This window comes from Eptatretus burgeri, chromosome 11 (assembly GCF_056783735.1).
Source record: "Eptatretus burgeri isolate ZD-2024b chromosome 11, Ebu_testis_v1, whole genome shotgun sequence".
Taxonomy (NCBI): Eukaryota; Metazoa; Chordata; class Myxini; order Myxiniformes; family Myxinidae; genus Eptatretus; species Eptatretus burgeri.
In genome coordinates, this window is record NC_140971.1 from 85,702,710 (window position 1) to 85,725,423 (window position 22,714).

Here is a 22,714-nt window from a genome sequence, read left to right on the forward strand (position 1 = left end):
AAATAAAATAAATTATGATCCTGCTCTTTGCCCTTCAATTCCTACCAAAGAAGTCATGGTTTGAATGTTTTATCCTCGTCGCCATGTTATGAATCTGGGGTGTGTTCAGTTACCAAGTTTCTTGTAGAGGTCTCGCCAAGTGGCTTAAGTACTCAAGCAAGCACTCCATTTGAAACCATTGATAAGGAATGGCTGGCTTGGCAAGCGTGACCTAGCTGCTTGGTTGGTGAACGCACCCCAGACCAACTCGAGAGCATAAATACAAAACGCCAACAAAAGGCCATTTTTTAAATTAAAGACTTCAAATATGAATCATGATTTTTTTATTATTATTCATCATCTATCTATAATTCCAGCAATGTGTGTGTGTGTGTGTGTGTGTGTGTGTGTGTGTGTGTGTGTGTGTGTGTGTGTGTGTGTGTGTGTGTGTGTGTGTGTGACCGCTGTTTCTCAACAACCACTGGTCCGATCTAATTGAAACTTACCAGGTATATTGCTGGGGACCTGTGGATGTGCCTTTTCAAGGTTTGATATTAATCGGACAAGTGCTTCCCAAGTTATGGCCATTTATTTACCAAACCAATGACAAGACACGTTGTTGCGTGGGCGTGGCCGATGGGGAAGGGAAGCTCAGCCGCGTTCCCCATTACAGGTTGCAACGTACGGACGTCCGGATAGTGATGACTTCGTGTATTCTAATAATTTCTCGATTTCTTATGCGCATTTATAGATAAACACAATGCCCCAAGTTCTGTTCGTTTTCATATTAGACGGTGCATAAATTTCGGTAACATCAGAGTGCTGGTATGCTCCAAACCAGGAAGTAAATTTTTTCTCTCTTCTCTTCTCTTTTTGTTTTTCCTTGCCACGACATTGCGAAAAGGTAAAATACGTTGGCGCTAATTGAATAATTGGGTATTAAAACTAAATTGCGAATAATCGTAACTGCGAATATTATGCGAACTTCCGGGTCACGCACGTCCAGCCACGCGAGAGCGAAGAAACGGCCTGTGTGGTTGTTGTTTGTTGCTCGCGGTTTGAATATTTATTTATTTGTTTTTTTTATTTATTTTTATTTTTTTATGGGCACGTACTAGTATCTTTAAATAAAGAGATTATGATAATGATGATGATGATGCTTGATGGTTAGGGTGGTGGGCTTGGGATCTTAGGGTCCTGAGTTCAAAGCCCACTCGGCTGTTAAATTAATACCAGGTGGGGTTGACTCTGCCTGTCACTCTTCCGTGATCGGCAAAAATGAGTGCCAGCTTGCTGGTATCCTGTGTCGGAGTGGTGACCTGCCGAGGATTGTGCCCAATAGCCATGGTGAATGCTTCGGCAGCACCAACGCTCTGCGCAAAGTTTGGTCCCAATGGAAAAATGGATGGATGGATGGATGGGTGATGATGATTGTGACTATTTTCGTTGCAATGAAACCGTACCTTGTTCAACCAGAATAATTAATTACACTTGCAGGCATTCGCTCCCTAGCCATTTTTCATCACCTCAAATGTTTATTTACTTCACATAATATGTGAATTACACGTCCATGTACATGTGAAATCATTTATTTATAAATCCTGTACTTGCACACTATTCAGCCTTGAAAACTCAGGTGAAAACAATTTTTTTTTTCCATTGAAGACTTCACCATTTTCTTTTCTCTGCATAATGAGAACATTCCTTCTTTGGGTGGTGAATATTAGACCACTACCACGATTGCTGCGAATAAAACATGCATTACCTCGTTTCCTCTGAACGAGTTGAAATCAAAAAGCACCATACCTTTGTTTCCTCAAAACGGTATGCCTAACTTTATTTAATGAGAAAAGATGCATTGTTCAGTCTTCAAATGTATACCAGAGACCGATGAAGTCTCAGAGCTATCCAGAGCAAAAAAAAAAAAAAAAAATGGTGGAAATTATATTTTGAAGCCCCTCCCAATGGGGGAAGCCCCACCCTGAACGGACAGAAATCCAGACTGGTGGAGAATATATATATATATATATATATATATATATATATATATATACATATACATATATATATATATACACACATATATATACATATTATATACACATATATATATATGTATATAATATGTATATATATATATATATATATATATATATATATATATATATATATATATATATATATATATATATATATATATATATATATATACACATATTGTGCTTGATGAATAATTAAATGCATGTCAAAAATATGTGGATTTATAGAGATAAGTCAGCTGGATTTCTGTCTACCTCAGGATGTCATACCAACTGATGCAACGCCCTGTCTTTGAAACACTTGGATGAGAGTTTAGTGTTGGGAATCAAACCTCGAATAGCTCAGAATTGAGTACATACCTATGGAGCTATTACCTCAGCTCAAACACATGTGGATATATTTTTTATATGCCACTTTAATATACGAGTACGTGCCCGTAAAATAAATTTTTTAAAAAATTAATAAATAAATATTCAGACCGCGAGCAACAAACAACAACCACACAGGCCGTTTCTTCGCTCTCGCGTGCCCAGACGTGCGTGACCCGGAAGTTCGCATATTATTCGCAGTTACGATTATTCGCAATTTAGTTTTAATACCCAATTATTCAATTAGCGCCAAAGTATTTTACCTTTTCGCAATGTCGGGGCAAGGAAAAACAAAAAGAGAAGAGAAGAGAGAGAGAGAGAAAAAATTTACTTCCTGGTTCGGAGCATACCGGCACTCTGATGTTACCAAAATTTATGCACCGTCTAATATGAAAACGGTCATAACTTGGGGCATTGTGTTTATCTATAAATGCGCATAAGAAATCGAGAAATTATTAGAATACACGAAGTCATCACTATCCGGAAGTCCGTACGTTGTAACCTGTAATGGCGAACGCGGCTGAGCTTCCCTTCCCCTTCGGCCACGCCCACGCAACAACGTGTCTTGTCATTGGTTTGGTAAATAAATGGCCATAACTTGAGAAGCACTTGTCCGATTAATATCAAACCTTGAAAAGGCACATCCTCAGGTCCCCAGCAATATACCTGGCAAGTTTCAATTAGATCGGACCAGCGGTTGTCGAGAAATAGCGGTCACACACACACACACACACACACACACACACACACACACACACACACACACACACACACACACCCTTTTTGTGAGGCAATGTTTTATGGCCGGATGCCCTTCCTGACGCCAACCCTGGTCGCCTCTTACGACACACAGGGATATGGTACACCTATTCTAACTGGGGCATACACCGGGACCAGTACACTGGCACTCATTTCGCCGACCTCAGATGGATGACAGGCTGAGTCAACCCCCTGGTGTTAATTCAGCAGCCAACGGGGCTTGAACTCAGGACACTGGGATCCCAAGCCGCCACCCTAACCACTAAGCCAACACCAGGCTTACACACACACACACACACACACACACACACACACACACACACACACACACACACACACACACTGCTGGAATTATATATATATATATATATATATATATATATATATATATATATATATATATATATATATATTTACACGACTTTTTAAACGATTTGTTGTCGTTTGTGTGCAGCATGTGGCTGCGGGTTTGCATCAGTTCTTTTCGGGGCATGATCGTGCCACTGATGCAGTGCCCCCTGTAGGTTAGAGCAAGAATATGTAATTTGGTCATGGTGCTGGCAAGAGCTGACCTATTCTTTGTGAAGGACACTGCAAGATCTTTAACGTCCACCAATTAATGCCGGCAGACGGGACGCCCAATTTAACAGGTTATAGCCCGTTCCAGATTTGTAGGCAGGCGAGATAGTTCAGAGGAGAGTGTTTTGAAAATGAGTATTTAAGTTTACAAACCTAAAGCTAAACAGCATGAAACTAGAACGGCACTCTGTAGAGCGCATCCCTCCGCCAGGCTGAACAGTTTACCTTTTGTACCCCAATGATAGGTCAGATCTGGATCTGGACTTGAACCAAAATTGAATCGGCTTGTTTTTGTCACCAAACCTACTCGTCCATATAGTTTTATCATAACTCGCCCACAACTTTTTGAGATATCCTGTTCACAGACAGACAGACAGACAGACAGGGTGAAAACATAACCTCCGTCTACCTTCGGTGTCGGAGGTAATTACTTGCATCATTATCCTTGGCATGTTCATATGTTAATACAATCACCTGCGCACCCTAACAATGTTGCAGATTTGTTGAAAATTGAGGATCCTGAAATGATCTCAAAACGTGTGCAAACCCAAATTCTCATCAGATATTCTTTGATGAGTCACAGCAAATGATGTAGAAATCTTTTTCTTTTTATAAACATGACAAAGATGTACTGTTCTTCACAAGGTGTTATGAAAGATTAATGCCATGATATTTTAATTATGTTAATAATCCTTTCCACTGCCTGTCAGTGATGTCACAATACCCACACACACACAATTAGAATGATTCAACTCAACTCCAATCGAAATTGGAATTGGATTCCAATAGTTGTTGAAATTTCATCTGCTGTAGCAGAATCCAGTGAATAATTCAAATTTAACCCTGCAGGTGCAAAGTGCAGTTGTCGGGGGGGGGGGCATTTTAGCACAATGGATAGTTACAATTTTGTTATGAAGAACAATTTCACACAAATTGTATACAATTTGGTGAGATATGCTGACATTGCATGTTAGACAAACTGTTGAGTTAAACTGGAAGAGAAAATTGATGGCACAGGTGGAAACAAAGCCTGACCACTTGCCCCCACCCCACCCCCCATCACATTTTAACCAAAGAACCAAGTGAATGAAGTATGAAAGGTCACCTCCTCGTGCCTCGTTCTCACCTCCTGCTCCTGATGCAAAGCGAGCTGAATGGCGGGCGATAAACTCACGCAGAGAGGCCTCTAAAGAGTCGGCACATGGTCCTGACTGCCATGACCTTACACCTTCAAGATAGGGAAGAAAGAATTGTTGTTGTGAACGTTAGAATCAATCAACACCAACTTATACTTTATACACACAAGGATACACACGAGGAACTTTGAAGCATGAGGAGGCCATTCGGCCCATTATACCTGAGGTGCACCAACTCCAAGCATCCATCACATCCACACACAAGCTACCAACAAGTCCTGCCAATATCCCCATACCACTCGATCACCAATCTATCCAGGTACCTATCAAATTCCCATTTCAACTCATCCACCCCCTCAACCACCAAACCTTTCTGGGGAGACCATTCCATGCATTAAATACTCCCAGACTGAAAAGCCCCCACCTTAATACTGTCCTCATGCTTACTTTCTTTGCCCTCAAGCTATGGCCCCTGGTCCGACCTAACACTGTTAACTGAAAAACTCCAATGCACCTATCTTGTCCACACACTAAGACTCATGGAGAATATTTTTATATACCATATATTACATTAAGATGAATCAAAATGTTTTTAAAATATATTCAGTGGGGGTAGCCTGGAAGGAGGGCGATCTTCAAAAAGAAACCGTACAAGTGCGTTGATGTTCAGAGGTTGAAGTATTCATTTCAGGGAACACCTTTTTTATATACATCGTCGAGGCTCGTGGAAGAGCGAGTACACTGAAGGGATCAGAACGTAACAGGATGCAAAAGGAACAGCAGAGAGTGAGGGGAGGGTGGTGGTGGGGGACACCAACAGCAGAGTTGATAGCCTAGATAGAGGAAGATTTGGACAAACAATAGCTGTGGGGAGGAACAGGTGGCAGGAGAGGGGGCATAGAGTAGACAAGATGGATACTGAAGGAAACTGCAAGGATGGAAAACTGGAAATTTGGAAGGAGGAGGGATTGGTGTTGAGTGAGACAGGGGGTTAACAAGGGTAGAAAAGATAATGGTTTTGGATTGGGGGTGATCTGAGCTGGTGGTGAAGAGCTGTCTTGAAAATCTGGAGGGAAGAATGAGATTGAAAATAATGTAGAAGTTTGTTCCACAGGCAGGAAAACAAGTGGAACAAAGAAAGAGTGTTGGTGAGCAGTGATCCTGGGTTTCGGTGGTGTCACCAGAAGGGGGTTGATGGTGGACCACATGTGCCCTGCTGAAACCTTGGTGGGGGGGGGGTGACAATGCAAAGAAAGAGCAGAGGGTGCAAGACCAAAAAGGAGGTGGTAGAAGACAGAGAGACCGACCTGTCTGTGATGGCGAAATGATAGACCCATAGACTCAGCTTCATTGCAAGAGAGTCCAATAATCTTGAAGGCCTTGGTTTACACGGCATCAAGTTGAGCAAGATGTGAGGCAGAGGAGCCAGCCGAGGGGAGAGCAATATTCCATCAAGCTGCGAATGAAGGCCTTGCAGGTGGAAAGGAGTTCACAATCAGAATGAATAGGAGTTCAGAATCAGGACACAATATTTGGAAGCAAACACGGAATTGAGGCATTCAGGCATCTCACGGGCGGAGTCGGCTGCGATGCCATTTGAGAGAGGGAAGGGATGAAAGGGGAGAATACTCCAGTGACAGACTTACCAAGGTGCCGCCAGATTTTAGAAGAGGGAGCCAAGTTTGAAAGTTAATTCTTGAGGTTGGACAGATGTTGCATTCTGGCTCTCAAAACAGTGGACACACTTGTTGCGGACTTTTTGGAATACACTAAGATTGTCTTCGGTTGGATTAGCCTTCCAGGAAGAGAAGGCAAGTTGTTTCAGATCATCTGCCTCACCACATGATTCAGTCTATGATGGGTGGGAAGAAGGGGAGGATAATTGAAGATGCGATGGGATGAATCTCTGCATGGGAGACAGAGAGAGCAGGTTTCTGTGGAAGAATTCCAAGGTTGAGTGAACATCAAGGGCAGTAGATATGGGAGACTCGTCATGAAGAGAGATGGTGGCTTGCAGTCCTTGTCAGTCTGCCTGAATGAAATGTCAGACTCACCAGCATTGAGGCAGCTGTGAAAATAGCCAGAGGGATGTTGACTTTCACAAGCACATAATCAGATGAACCATTTGGAGCAGAGGAAGAGCAGGAGACATTTGCAGGAAAGTTTGTCATTGCCAAGTTCAGAAGGGAGGATTTGCCATTGGGAGAAATCCAGATGGGAAAGTTCACAGATTCAGTCAGTCCCATGGAGTCACAGAAATCCTTTGCTGAAGTGCCATGGCTGGTGAGAGAGGTACCAACACCCAGAGAAGTTGCACGGTGACAATTGAAATTGCCACTTCTGAAGAAGAGAGAGTTGGGATGAGTTTTTAAAAGTTGGACCATGCTGAGAGAGAGAGAGAGAGAGAGAGAGAGAGAGAGAGAGAGAGAGAGAGAGAGAGAGAGAGAGAGAGAGAGAGAGAGAGAGAGAGAGAGAGAGAGAGAGAGAGAGAGAGAGAGAGAGAGAGAGAGAGAGAGAGAGAGAGAGAGAGAGAGAGAGAGAGAGAGAGAGAGAGAGAGAGAGAGAGAGAGAGAGAGAGAGAGAGAGAGAGAGAGAGAGAGAGAGAGAGAGAGAGAGAGAGAGAGAGAGAGAGAGAGAGAGAGAGAGAGAGAGAGAGAGAGAGAGAGAGAGAGAGAGAGAGAAAAAGGAGTTGTCACCAGCAAGAGGACAGAACAACACACAGACAAATAAGCGATGGGAACAGAGGGGAATTCGCAGCCAGATGTACTCCTGGGGAATGGCCAGGTAGAAGAGCTTGCACCGGAACAGCGCATCGCTGCATCTACATTCCACCGATACTCCAGGGGCCTCCGTATGGCCATCCCCCAGGTAGATGGCTGTCCATCCCCATCTCCTTGAGATGGTGATCAACCTGCTGCAGCCACAAGAAATGTGGTCGGCCCATTGGCCTCCTCCACTCACGAGACTCCCTCGCTGAGAGAATCTGGTGAGCAGGATCAGCGTCAGGAAAACGAGCTACGTGTCCATACAGCCGCAGCTGACGCTTACAGATTGAGCAGGTAACAAATCTCATTTGAGTCTCTCTCAGCAACCGCTCATTGGACACAAAGTACGACCAGCGATAGCCAAGGATTCTCCGAAGGACCTGGTACCAAAGGAATTAAGTCGCCGTCTCAGATCCCTGGTCAGAGTCTAAAGTCACATCTGCAAAGATGACTGCATAGTCTGCGACATCAAGGTCAGAGATCTTGACACTCCCAAATGATGCACTGCATCTTGATCTCTCCGACATCCTCCCCATAATCCAGTCCATACAAGTGCTGAAAAACGTGGGGGCCAGTACACACCCCTGATGAAATCCAGTAAAAACTGGAAATAAGTCAGAGATGGTACCACCACACTTCACAGCACTCTCAGTTCCAGAATATAGTTCAGACATCAGATTGATCAGTTTTGGTGGCACCCCACGAAGACCAAGAATCCTCCAGAGGGCATCCCGATTCACCGAATCGAACGCTTTGCAGAGATCAACATAGGCTGCAAGCAGCCCCTGCCGAAACTCTCATCTTGCATCCGTTGACGACCTGAAGAGCAAGGATACGGTCAATCATTGACCTCTTTGGTGTGAAGCCTGACTGTTCTGGACGCTGGTGCTCAAGCAGATGGTGGCGAACCCTATCAAGAATTATCTGAGCAAAGACCTTGTCCGGCAACGAGAGCAGCATCACCCCTCGGTAGTTGTTGCAGTTCTGGCGATCACATTTCCCTTTCCAGAGAGGAACAACAAGGCCCCTCTTCCAATCATTTGGGATGATGCCTGTGTTCCAGGCAGAGCAGAGAACTGCATTCAACGACACGAGTGCAGCATTTCCACCAGCATTGAGAAGTTCAGCATGGATGCCACAGATCCCTGGAGCTTGACCCCATTTCAACTGGTTCACCGCATCCTGTGTTTCCACAAACGAAGGTGGATCACAGTTGATTGGAGGGTCAGCAACAGTTATTGTAACACCCTTGACGTCCAACTCGACAGCTGGGGGATCAGCCTGGTACAGCCGCTCAAAGTCACCGGCCCAGCGGGCCTTCACTTCGGACTCCTGTGTCAAGAGCCTACCACTCTCTGCTCTAACTGCAGTGCTCCGAGGGATGGGCTTGGATGAACGCAATGCGTGAATTCCCCTTGAAGCAGGACAAGAATCACTTGACCACAGGTGATGCTCTACCCCCTCACAGATTTCTCTCACATAGGCCTCCTTGTCCACCCTTAGCGCACGTACAGTTTTACACTTCAGCTTTCTGAACAACTCAGCTCTGCAATTCAGTCTGGCCCTGCGACTCTGGTCAATGGTATCCCAACCCTAACCCGAACACCCTCCCGTGAGTTCCAAGACATCCACCAGCAACATCAAGGACAGCGGTCTTGAAGGCACTCCACAACTCTTCAGGATTCCTAAAAGCACTCAGACAACCCAAATGTCCACTCAGCCTGTTCATAAACTCCTCAGCTACCCGCTGCTCATCCTTGTGCTTGTCAGAATCCAGCCTAGACTGGGATGGTACCATTCTCTCAGATTTAAACTGCAACTTCAGAGTTGCTACAATAAGCCTGTGGTTGGTATTGAGGAACTGAGCACTCCGGTAGGCCCTGTAATTCTGGGCCATCCTCCAGCGACCATCAACGAGCACGTGGCCAATTTCCTTTAGCACACCGCCAGCGTTGGAACATCAAGTCCAGCGATGAGCTTGTGGGCGCTGGAACCATCAACCAGCCACCTTAAGTCCATGACTTCTTGCAAAGTCAAGGAACTTAGTGCTATTCTGGTTCATAGTTCCAGACCCGTGGGGACCAACACACACCTCATGACTGTCCCTATCAGTTCCAGTCGATGCATTGAAATCCCCCAAGACTAGAAGTGTATCTCGTCTGGGGCACTGATCAACCACAGACTCGAGCGTGGCATAGAATGCGTCCTTCACGGTGAGATCACTCGCCTCAGTCGGAGCATATACTGAGACCAGGGAAATGACACCCAAGGAGTGAAGAATCCTTAGTCCCATAATACACTCTTTGACCAGTGTTACCTCAATTACCATTGGAATCAGTTTACTGGACACAGCTACAGCAACTCCTTGGGCATGATAACCATCAGAGCGACCAGACCAGTAGTAGGTGTAACCACCCACCATGATGTCGCCACAATCCGGTCTCCGAACCTCAGAGAGTGCTGCAATACCAATGTTCAAACGCTTGAGCTCAGATGATAACAGAGACAGGTGATCATCCTCTCTTCGAGATAGGACATTCCAGGCACCCACCCGAAGGGACCGCCTCAAGTTAACCCAAGGACACCACCATCTGGTGGACGACACCCCAGCACCACCCCGACACACACTTCCACATTATGATCCGGGAAGGTTACCCCGTGGTTTTCCTCTTATCATCAAAGAGTGAGGTTCCCAAAGGCTTTTCCCCAATCCCATCATCCAGTGAGTTGCCCTATGGAGGGCATCTGCACAGGAGGTACTCCCATGGAGTGGGTTTTCTGATTTTTTTTTTGTGGTTCGTTTTGCAGAATGAAGGGTTTTACGGTGGCCAGAGTGCAAATCCTGCCACGAACCGCCTTAAAAAAAGTAACCCAACTGCAGGAGGATTATCACAAACACAGTTGGGCACTAGATATGGATGGCTATTGACTCACAACGAGCTCCTCCGCCCTTTGACAGGTTTTGTCTTTGATCCTGCTGGGTGTCCATGTCCATACACCCTCCTCACCAGGAAACATGGTGGGGGAAACGGTTTAGTCGCCAAGATGCTGACCATGAAACAGGTTAGTACAGGTTTATATGGTACTTGTAGCAAGTCACAGATGTAATCTGGCCTGTTCTGACAAATCTGGAGGTGTAAGATCAGTGCATGGATAGTGAGAAATTTAGTTCTTGATGTAAAGTGCAACTCCGCCGCTGTGACGTTGTTCAGGCATATCAAATCAGAGGAGACAATAACCGGGGAGAGACACTAAGGAGTTAAGGATGTCCTGCAGGAGGAAGGATTCTGTTAAACAGATGATGGCTGGTTTATTGCCAGTGACCTGGATTGAGAAATCTGTCAGGTTGGAGTGACGGCCCCAGATGATTGAGGTCCACACAGTTGGAGATGGATGGGGAAGAGGTGTTGGGAGGGTGTAGGATTGGAGAGACCTTTTGAGGACAAGGTAAGGATTTGGGAGTGGGGGGGGAGTTGGGGGAAGGTTTGAGTGAGTGGGGTGTGGGGGAATATTTATGTGAGTGGGGTATGGGGTAATGTTTGAAAGGGTAGGGTGAGGGGGAAGCATTTAGGGGTGGAGTGAGGCGGAAGCATTGAAATGGTGGGGTGAGGAGGGATGCAGAAAGGGAGGACATGAATCTTTGAGGAGGTGGTGTGGGGGTGGATACTTATTCTGATTCAAAATTCCCAACTTTGACAAAGGGAGATGAAGATCATGGGATGGGCGATAAGATCGCATGTTGAAGGCACATAGAAGCATGGTACTGTATTTGTGGAGGGGATGGTTGGTGAACCAAGTGTTGAGCTGACAAACATGTCTGAAAAATAATCCTTGTGGTGAATAAGAAGAAGAAGAAGAAGAAGAAAAAGAGGAGGTATTGTGGTGGAGAAGGAAAACACATGCAGGAGATACAAGAGTTGAAATGCATTTTAAAATTGATTTTAAATGTTTTTAAAGGAAGTGGAAGCATTTAATGTATATTCTGTTTGGAGGAAAAGAAGGGTGGCAGATGTAGAACCAGAACCAGAAGCAGGAGTGAAAAAATGAGGTTTTTTTGTTTGTTTGTTTGTTTGTTTGTTTTGATTTTCTGAAGCAAAGATGAAATTGGATAGTGTGTGGAGGAGATAGAAGCAATAGAGCAAGATACACTTTTTATCCAAGGAAAGGCCTTGGCAGGCTTTGAAGAATACGAAGCGAATGAAACGAATAGCACAAACAACGAACGAATAAACATGAAATATTGCATGGTATACAACAGAAACACCGAAAGTCCGAGACAAAGACACAACATAAAAAATATGACGAATCTGGTTTGGAAAACAGCTTTCGTGAGGTGGAAACGAGGAGCTCAGATTTTCACCAACACGTGCAAAAACCCTCCCTGTGGTCAAAACCTTTGTTTCCATTATAGGATTGTTGGGGTTCTTTTTTAATTACACTTCTTAAACTATATATATATATATATATATATATATATATATATATATATATATATATATATATATATATATATATATATATATATATATATATATATATATATATATCTTCTTCTTTCAGCTGCTCCCGTTAGGGGTCGCCACAGCGGATCATCCGTATGATCCGCATAGTGATTTGGCACAAGTTTTACGCCGGATGCCCTTCCTGACGCAACCCTGGTCGCCTCTTACGACACAGGGATATGGTACACCTATTTTAACCGGGGTATTTATATATATATATATATATATATATATATATATATATATATATATATATATATATATATATATATATATATATATATATATATATATATATATATATATATATTGTTGCGGATTTCGCGCCCGCCGGCGTGCGACGGCCACGTAACTCGAATCGCGGCACGTCGCCCACCGGACGGACAATCCAGTCGTGACCCTCTCGGACTAACGCCGGGAACCAGTCACGGGTGGACCTTTCGGTCTCACCGCGATCGAGCCAATCAGCGCCCGCGTGGGATAGGGTTGCTCGCCAAATTCGAACTACCTAAGTACCCACGCGGAGGGTAGACCGGGCGTTCGCACCTCGCCGCAGGTCGATCTTCAGACACGGGCCATAGCGACCCGTTCCGTACTATCAGAATAACCGGCGGTGTTATCGTCGACCTCGACGGTTCGATTAATTATCGGGCGTATTCAGCCCACTACCAACCCTTTACGTGAAGCAAGATGGGGATTCAATGGAGGAAAAGACGAAGCGAAGCGGGAGAACAGTTCAACAATAAAGCACGTTTATTCTCGGCACACGGGAAGCACACAAATACAATTCCACCAAATGCACACAAAAAAGAAAACACAATTCCATTTACATAAAAAGCAAACATAAAAGTGAAAACACAGTGCAGAGCTAATTCCGACTACCGAGCACACGGCAACACTTATACAATTCTACTTCACAGACGGCGCCGACAACACATACCCAAAACCAAGGAAAAGAAATACCCTCAAGAATGAGGTAGGCCTGGGGCCGAGACCTGGTCGGGCCTACCCGTCTGGTGATGAGACGCGGAGCGGCGATGGCCCCGCAACCCGCGGGCCTCGTGGACAGTGCCTGGCAGGGGAGTGGGAACGGGGCCCCCTTGGTCGCACTATCTCAGCGCGGGGGGGGAAACAGGAGGGGGGGGTTGCTGATGCTCGGGGTATAGAGGATCTTTATTATGTGCGACGAGCGTCTCCACCTCGGCCAGGTCGCGCTGCCGGCCTCCCTCGGGCGCGCAGCTCCTTGCACGACGCGAGCACCCTTCGTCCGACTCGCCGCCTCTCCACAGCTCGTCCCCTCCGTTCCGACTCTCCTTCGCCTCGTTCCGACCTTTACGACTCCCTTCTTCCTCGTTCCGACTTCTTACTACTTTCTTCCTCGTTCCGACTTCTTACTACTCGTTCCTTCCTCGTTCCGACTTCTTACTGCTCGTTCCTTCCTCGTTCCGACTTCTTACTACCCTTTTACTGACGAACACCGTCCTTTATCCCCCGTAGCCTTTGACCCCCTCCCTTTGACCTTTCAACTCGCTCCCCATTGGCCCGACAAAAAGTGGGCGTGAAGGCTTTGATCCACAAATTTGCATATATCGATCGCCCTGGGGCGGGGCCAGTCGCCCCTCGCTCACCGATTGGACGGCAAGAAGTGGGCGTGTGTCGTTTTGGATCCGTTGTTGAACGAGAAAATCCGTGATTTTGTACACGCTGTTCAACGTGCGCCCTACACGAGTCCAGCATCGGTGCCCATGAGTGGCGCGAGACGACGGCGATGCGATGGTGGCGAGTTGTGACGGTAAAGGTCGTGGCGGTTGTGGTGAAGCGGTGGTTGTGGTCGGTGGTTGATGTTGTGGTTGTGATGGTGGCGATTGGTCCAAAAATAAAGATAGTAAAAGAAAAACGGCTATCCTGAAGAGTCGCAGCACGTATAAATGACATGTATTCCCACTAGACAACGGGTTTGGGCCTAACTACACATGCACTTACCGAGATACCTCACCTAAGGGACCTGAATGGTGGTTTGCGAATCTGGTAACCACAACACTACCCCTTCCCTTTTACAGACTCGTCCCGAGTCGTCAAATTTTCGTGTGCCATCATGTGTAGTTTTCCCCTAGTACATTTTACCTACGGATCCCTGAGTGCGACATTCATGGTATTCGTGTCCCCAAAATAAATAACCTGACGGCTGCGTAACTATCTAAACAAACTCACTCACACGGACGACTTAAATAAAATTGCCGGCGCTAAGACAGACATGCCGGGGGCGCACTCATATGTACAGTACATCTTAACCTTAACTTACAAATCTTACACTAAACCATGGCCCAGGATCATTGAACTCTGCAAAAGAAAGCAGTTCGCAGGGAGCCAGGCTGCCCACATGCAGTCTCTGACTCAAACAATGCAGGTGACGGAACGTGGCTGGCTGCTCACACGCAGTCCAAGGCCTTCCCTTTTGAACTGAACGCAGTGAACCACAACGGTGCTTGGGCTGCACAACGCAGTCTCCGTGCCAGCTCAAGTGGCACACGCAATGAGCACAACGAATGGATGCATGAACGCAAACACGGTGCACGGGCCGCCACTGCAGGCCCGTGTTGTAGCTGCCAACAGGGCAGTTCTCGCAGCTTGCAAACTGTTGCCTTGCGGATCCTGGCGCACATGGAAATGAACAGGGGGGGCAAAGCAAAAATTGAACGGGGGCTGGTGAACAGGGGCAGTGGGCATGGCATGGCAAAGGCAGCAGGCAAACGCAGCCCGCAGAAGAAGGCCGCTGCAGGCAAACACAGCCGGCAGATGAACTGGCCGGCACAGGCCTTGAAGAAAAACAGCCAGCAGATGAACTGGCCGGCACAGGCCTTGAAGCAAACACGGCCAGCCGATGGCACAGGCCTTGCAGCAAAACAACAGCTGCCGATGAAGTTGGCCGGCCTCCGCCTTGAAGCAAAACACGGCCAGCCGATGAAGTTGGCCAGCCTTTGCCGTCAGTGGAAGTTGGTGGAGGGAGTGCGGTGGTGCTGGCCACTTGGAAGGCGGGCTCGGACCTACCTACCTGTCTCCCTCCCAACCTATCGCCTTTGCCTGTCACTGTACATACCCACTCCCTTAATTTGTGAAAAACCAACTTAGCCCCAACTTATTTTTTTTTGTTTTTTTTTTATTTTTACTTCCCCACTATAAATCGTCCCCTAACCCCCTTTATCGTCCTTGTTCGGCTAACCTATTCTGTCACCTAGCCTACTCCCAACCCCTACGTTCCCTTCCCGGAGGGGAACAAGGGAGAGCTAACGTCCTGTGTCGAGGCCCAACTCAAGCCTCAGAATGGCCTCCCCAGAGTTCAGCGATCTTAACACCAAGTGGGTCCAGCGGCCCACAACGACAGCGAGGGGATGGATGGTGCGGAGGGGTACATCTCCTAATCTACCCTAACCATTTAACTGTTAAACTACCCCGGGGCTTTCAACAAGCGCTTCTCGCTTAAACTATTGGTTCTAACAACCCAGATTCCCGTCGCCTGTGTTGGTGTCCTTACAATTTCGGGCCTCGCCCCCAATTTCTCTCCGTGCCCTCACACGGTCTCCTGGCTGGGACACGTGGCTCCCTTTTGGCAGGCACGACCCTCTGCCGAATCTCCCGCTATGGCACCCCGGGCACTACACTGCCTCCGAGCCTACCAGCTCCCTAACACCGGGGAGTGCCCCCATGGCACCTCCCCTGAAACGCACACGTGGCAGGCCGGCCTCCCGGGCCCCTTTCCGAGGGTCACCCGTGCCCACAACACTGCCCACGCGGCTAATGGCGCCGGGCCCCCACACCAAGCAGGCGCACCCGTGCCCACTACTCTATCCCGGCCCCCATGGGCCCATGTCTACTAGCCTGGTGCCCGGGGTACCCACTCAGCGATACTCACCTTCGCAGCCACGCTCCCAAGCCCGTCAACAGGGCTCCTGCACCCTCCAAATGGGTCTCGAGCCTACATTCCCACCAACAGCAAAACGACCTCCATTTTTCAATTTGACTAACCCAGCTATCTCACTTTACTCTGACCCCGGGGTCCCTTGGGCGGGAGTCACTCCTCCCCCCAATCACTCATCGCACCATGCATTCCCCATTCGCTCCATACACACAGACCCGCTGGCCTCACTCACTCAACATGTCTCCACATCATAACTCACCAACAACTCTTCAACACACTCACCGCTGAACTCTGCCATCCTTCTAACTACATCCCCTAACTAACTCGTGCTCCCACGTCGTCCCTTAAACTATAGCACGTTCCTTTTAACACTACGTAGCTAAACTACGTCCCCTCTACACATTCACTGTCTGTCTCTGTCTCCAAATAAATCATTTTATTTCCCAACCTAAATCTGGCTACAATCCCTCTACCTAATCCATTCCACGGACTCCATGAGGACTTACCCCTGCCCCATGAAGTCGGTCTAACTAAGCTAACCCTTCCCCCTAACTAGTTTCCATCCTGTGCCCAGGGGAATCCTGTACACCCGAAAGTGAGGCTTGTTTTTCCCTTTTTTTTTTTTTTTTTCATGCCCAGCACCTGCGCGGCAACTCAGAGCTCGCGCACTTTGCACCTGCCCGTGACGTCATGCAGCTGCACGTGTTCCTCGTCCCTCCTTGGACGGGACCATCCGGCAGAGATACCCCTCCTGCCGGATTCCAACCCCACGTGCAGCCATGACGTCACCGTGCGCATAAAAAAAAACACAAGCCACACGTCTCGAGGGGTTCCCCACGCGAACACATGTGCTTTGCCCGTTGGAGCTTAACACACACGATCGCGTGGAGAACCCGTCCGGTCCAAATCCATTTACCTGCCTAAACTTTGTCCGTCCGCAGGGATCCGGCAAATCCACCGCGTGCGTTTCCGGACCGGGACTTCACTCTCGCAAGCGAGCACGTGGTGGTCTCGTGCGTTGCACAGCACGAACCGCGTGCTCACTGCTGGGCGAACCCGGCACGGTCCCTGAAACAACTACAGCCGCTACTCGGCTTTCTTTCTTTACATGTCGCCGTCGTCGCCTCCATTCCACCCACGCACACCTGCGTGTTACGACGCACACAGTCCACACCATCACATTCACACCGGGAGACGCGGCTGCGTGCTCCCGCATGCCAACCGACATCTCCCTCACATACCGCTCTCTCACACACACGGTCTCCCTGGCACACAGCGACCTTGCACACGGCCGTTCACTCACGCGTGCCTCACTACTCACACAAACCATACTACTCACACGTGGTGCTCTATTCACTCGCGCGGGGGCACTCACCCGCGGTGCCTCACCCACACACGCGAGGGCACTCAACCGCTGTGCCTCATCCACACACCGTGCCTCACTCATACACGCGGGGGCACTCACCCGCGGTACCTCCTCATACTGGCCGTTTCACTCACACACACGGCCTCTTCCACACACGGTTCCTCATCCACACACGGTGCCTCATCCAAACACGGCGTGCTGGGAAGCACGCACTCCAGCACCATCACCACCACACCACTCACACACGGGGTCGCTTCCACACACGGGGACGCACTCACGCCTTGCACCACACACACAGGGACAACCACACTGGGGATTTGTGTCCCCACAAGGGTCTCCGGGGCCTCTACACCCCCCAAGCTCTCCGTGCACCCGTCCACAGCACTCGTCCCCTCAACCTCGCAAAACACGACCGAACTCACCTGGTCGTGACTCGCCTCAAGGGGGCATACTCCCTCCCCTCGTTCCTGGAGGAGGCCATCCCGCTGCTCGCACCGGGTCCCAACACGCTCCGCGAGCTCACCCCATTGTCCTCCACTACCTCCGTGTGTGCGTGCGCGTCACTTACCCCGTCTTCATCGTGTAGTCTTCCCTCTATTTTTTCTGTCTCCCGTGTCTCTGCCAACTCTTCACCCTTTACCTCCCTCGTCTCAACTATTATTTCCGTTGTCGTCACCTCGTGTCTCGTCTCACACGTTTTGGTCTCCCCATTTAATTTTTCCCTTTCGGTCATCGTCACGACCCTCGCCCAACACGTTCCCTGAATTATTTTTTCACCCGCCTCCACCGCCGGCCTGTCAGCCGTTGCACCCCCTTCCAGCTCGTTTGCTCCCACACGTGGAGTCGCCATTCCCAGCTCCCTGGTCACGGCCTTCATGCCCGCCTGCAGGCATCGGCCCATGTTCTGCGTCTCACCCCGTAGTTCTTTCATTTCCTCCCTCATTTGCTGTGTATTCGCATCCATCGTTTCGTTCATGCCTTTCATTTCGTTTTTTATTTCATTTGTATTTGTATCCATCGTCGTTTTCACTTCATTCATTTGTTTGTTCATTGCCGCCAGCATGGCGCATAGCTGGGCCATGTTGGATGCACTCAGCTGAGCCGTTTCGGCAAGGGTTGGGGAAGGGTCTTGGTGGAGAGGGGGGGGGGGGTGTCATACACCGCGGCCGCTGCCGCCTCGGGCCCTGGGTTCAGTTGGGCGAGTCCGTGTTCCTGCACAATCAACATTTCCTGCTCGGGGATTCCATCCTGGACCATGGATCCTACACATTCTACATCCATTTCTAATACCCCCGGCTCCCGCTCGCCTTGAGACGCCATCTTGCTTCTCGTGAAGGGTTAATTTGCTCGCTGGTAATTTGGAGGGAATCGGGGGTCGCTTCTCTCACCCCTGGACCGATTCCCGTAAATTTAGCCGGAGACAGGAGAGCCCGTTTTCCTGTTCTCCGATACCAGTGCCGCGAGGAGGGCGATGGATTTGTATCGCACGACCTGACACCAGTGTTGCGGTCTTCGCGCCCGCCGGCGTGCGACGGCCACGTAACTCGAATCGCGGCACGTCGCCCACCGGACGGACAATCCAGTCGTGACCCTCTCGGACTAACGCCGGGAACCAGTCACGGGTGGACCTTTCGGTCTCACCGCGATCGAGCCAATCAGCCCCGCGTGGGATAGGGTTGCTCGCCAAATTCGAACTACCTAAGTACCCACGCGGAGGGTAGACCGGGCGATCGCACTCGCCGCAGGTCGACTTCGGACACGGGCCACCAAGCGACCCGTTCCGTACTATCAGAATAACCGAGCGGTGTTATCGTCGACCTCGACGGTTCGATTAATTATCGGGCGTATTCAGCCCACTACCAACCCTTTACGTGAAGCAAGATGGGGATTCAATGGAGGAAAAGACGCGAGCGAGCGGGAGAACAGTTCAACAATAAAGCACGTTTATTCTCGGCACACGGGAAGCACACAAATACAATTCCACCAAATGCACACAAAAAGAAAACACAATTCCATTTACATAAAAGCAAACATAAAAGTGAAAACACAGTGCAGAGCTAATTCCGACTACCGAGCACACGGCAACACTTATACAATTCTACTTCACAGACGGCGCCGACAACACATACCCAAAACCAAGGAAAAGAAATACCCTCAAGAATGAGGTAGGCCTGGGGCCGAGACCTGGTCGGGCCTACCCGTCTGGTGATGAGACGCGGAGCGGCGATGGCCCCGCAACCCGCGGGCCTCGTGGACAGTGCCTGGCAGGGGGTGGGAACGGGGGCCCCTTGGTCGCACTATCTCAGCGCGGGGGGGAAACAGGAGGGGGTTGCTGATGCTCGGGGTATAGAGGATCTTTATTATGTGCGACGAGCGTCTCCACCTCGGCCAGGTCGCGCTGCCGGCCTCCCTCGGGCGCGCAGCTCCTTGCACGACGCGAGCACCCTTCGTCCGACTCGCCGCCTCTCCACAGCTCGTCCCCTCCGTTCCGACTCTCCTTCGCCTCGTTCCGACCTTTACGACTCCCTTCTTCCTCGTTCCGACTTCTTACTACTTTCTTCCTCGTTCCGACTTCTTACTACTCGTTCCTTCCTCGTTCCGACTTCTTACTGCTCGTTCCTTCCTCGTTCCGACTTCTTACTACCCTTTTACTGACGAACACCGTCCTTTTATCCCCCCGTAACTTCGCCTTTGACCCCCTCCCTTTGACCTTTCAACTCGCTCCCCATTGGCCCGAGAAAAAGTGGGCGTGAAGGCTTTTTGATCCACAAATTTGCATATATCGATCGCCCTGGGGGCAGGAATTCACCCCTCGCTCACCGATTGGACGGCAAAAAGTGGGCGTGTGTCGTTTTGGATCCGTTTTTGAAGCAGAAAATCCGTGATTTTGTACACGCTGTTCAACGTGCGCCCTACACGAGTCCAGCATCGGTGCCCATGAGTGGCGCGAGACGACGGCGATGCGATGGTGGCGAGTTGTGACGGTAAAGGTCGTGGCGGTTGTGGTGAAGCGGTGGTTGTGGTCGGTGGTTGATGTTGTGGTTGTGATGGTGGCGATTGGTCCAAAATAAAGATAGTAAAAGAAAAACGGCTATCCTGAAGAGTCGCAGCACGTATAAATGACATGTATTCCCACTAGACAACGGGTTTGGGCCTAACTACACATGCACTTACCGAGATACCTCACCTAAGGGACCTGAATGGTGGTTTGCGAATCTGGTAACCACAACAATATATATATATATATATATATATATATATATATATATAAACTGAGTCTCGACACGATGTTGTAACAAATCATTGATCTATTGTCTGTTTCACATCATTTTTTTTTCACCAGCATAGCTCCTCAACATGAGGATCAGCATTAAAAATCACCTCCCCCTTTGTTCTGTGTTGTGCAGTATAATGTTACCCATCACCCATCCCTCTTACATTCAGATTTCAATGCGGCCGCTTATCTGTGACTCAATTTTACCATTGGCATTAGAGATTGCCATCCAATTCATTCAGTTCCACAACTTGAAAAATGATATCGCCTTACCTTGCTTCGGGTATGATAATAAACGCTCCCCTCCTCTTCCGAGAAGGCATCGGGGAGTACTAGAATTTGAACGTTTCCATTTTGTACTGACGACTTAACCAGGACAGATTGTTACTGCCATCGCAGGATGCTGCTACATTGCCTGGTGTTGGCTCCATGGTTAGGGTGGTAGGCTTGGGATATTAGGATCCTGAGTTCAAAACCCACTCGGCTGTCGAATTAATACCAGGTGGGGTTGACTCAGCCTGTCATCCTTCAGAGGTTGACAAAACGAGTGCCAGCTTGCTGGTATACTGTGTCGGAGTGGTGACCTGTCCGGGATTGTGCCCAATAGTCAAGGAGACTGCTTAGGCAGCACCAACGCTCTGCACAGAGTATGGTCCCAATGGATGGATGGAGGATGCCGCTGAAGCAGTCCACAGTAAAGGCAGGGATTTTAGCCATGATACCAGCATGCATTGGGCTTTCTTTGAAGACGGTGCTATGTGACTTTAATGTCCACAAGGCAAAAGAAAATGCCAGTAGAGTGGACAGCTGGCTTAACCTCCCCTCCAAACTCTGAAGGAGGGTATGGAGAGCCTCCCCCCTCTCAGCAAAACAGTTTTACAGTAAACAGTCAGGTTGGGAACCCAAACTAGGCTGCTCCAGGGTAGGAACTCTACCTCTAAGGCGCATGCTGGCAGTCTCTTCACTTATCATTACGATCAACTTGAAATGATACGCCGTCACGTGCTCCACATTTCAATGGCACAAGCTACCAACACGTGTGCGCTCTGCAATCTTTCTTGCTACACTCTTCCGTGGATGGCTTTTCAACATGAATATTTTATGTTACACTAACCGACAAAGTAGAACATCATGGACAACCATCGATCGCAAGTGTTTGTCATCTCTGGGACGTTTCCACTGCTCCTTATTTGGTTGCAGTCCACATTGCACACCCACTGCACGATGTGACTCATTGTCCGCTTCTATGCCAAGATACCCTTCCTCAATTCCTACTGCAGCAAGATCCGTCATTTGAAAGACAGATACAGTACTTGTAAGTCAGCTTGAGGAATCCACGTCGTAAGAGTCGAACAACGAAACGTGTAGGTGAGGTTCACCTGTACTCGTACAAGAAGTGACCAAATTGATATCTGATCTCATTACACTTTGGCCTGAATTATTTCCTTCTCGTTCCATTGACATTCCCCTTCCTCACCTCTTCTAACTGCCCATTCACCATCCGTCGTCTTGTATTCTTCACCTGCACTACCCTTCATGTCGCTTGCTCCCCACCTACCGACCTCGTGCCAGGTCGAAGCGAGGATACGTGGATCTCCTTTTATGCCTTTTCTTCCTTCACCTCTTTGCTCAGGTCATTCTGTCGTGCATTCATTCATTATCCTTTAACATCCACATTCATCCGCACAACTTTATTCCTCACCGACTTCTGCAGATTATAACAGAATTCGATACTTACACACAAATGTCTCCCCCAAAAAATGTTCACACCGACCATTAAAACTTTGTCCATCTCAGACATTCAGATATTTAGAAGTGGAATACGGTGTGTCATTGAACAAGTTGCTTTTTTGTACTTTTTGAACTGTGTCGACCTTTTTGTGTTCATACTGTTTCCATGCCACCATTCTTGTCTGTTCGAATTGTCCAATAACTTTAAAACTGTGGGCAGATGAATTATTTGAATCTGTGCCTTTTGGTGCTATATATGGTGAAGCCAAGCACAGTGTGGGGACTGGAAGGTGCAGGAG

General features: G+C 48.4%; 1 protein-coding gene across 1 annotated transcript in view; it reads right to left on the reverse strand.

The window, feature by feature from the left end:
- LOC147017525 (uncharacterized) overlaps positions 1-22,714 on the reverse strand; it is a 107,715-nt gene that overhangs the window by 82,182 nt on the left and 2,819 nt on the right. Inside the window, exon 2 of the mRNA XM_085847241.1 lies at positions 4,852-4,953. Within this exon, the coding sequence (XP_085703367.1) occupies positions 4,852-4,953 (102 nt within the window). The remainder of the gene's footprint in view (positions 1-4,851; positions 4,954-22,714) is intronic.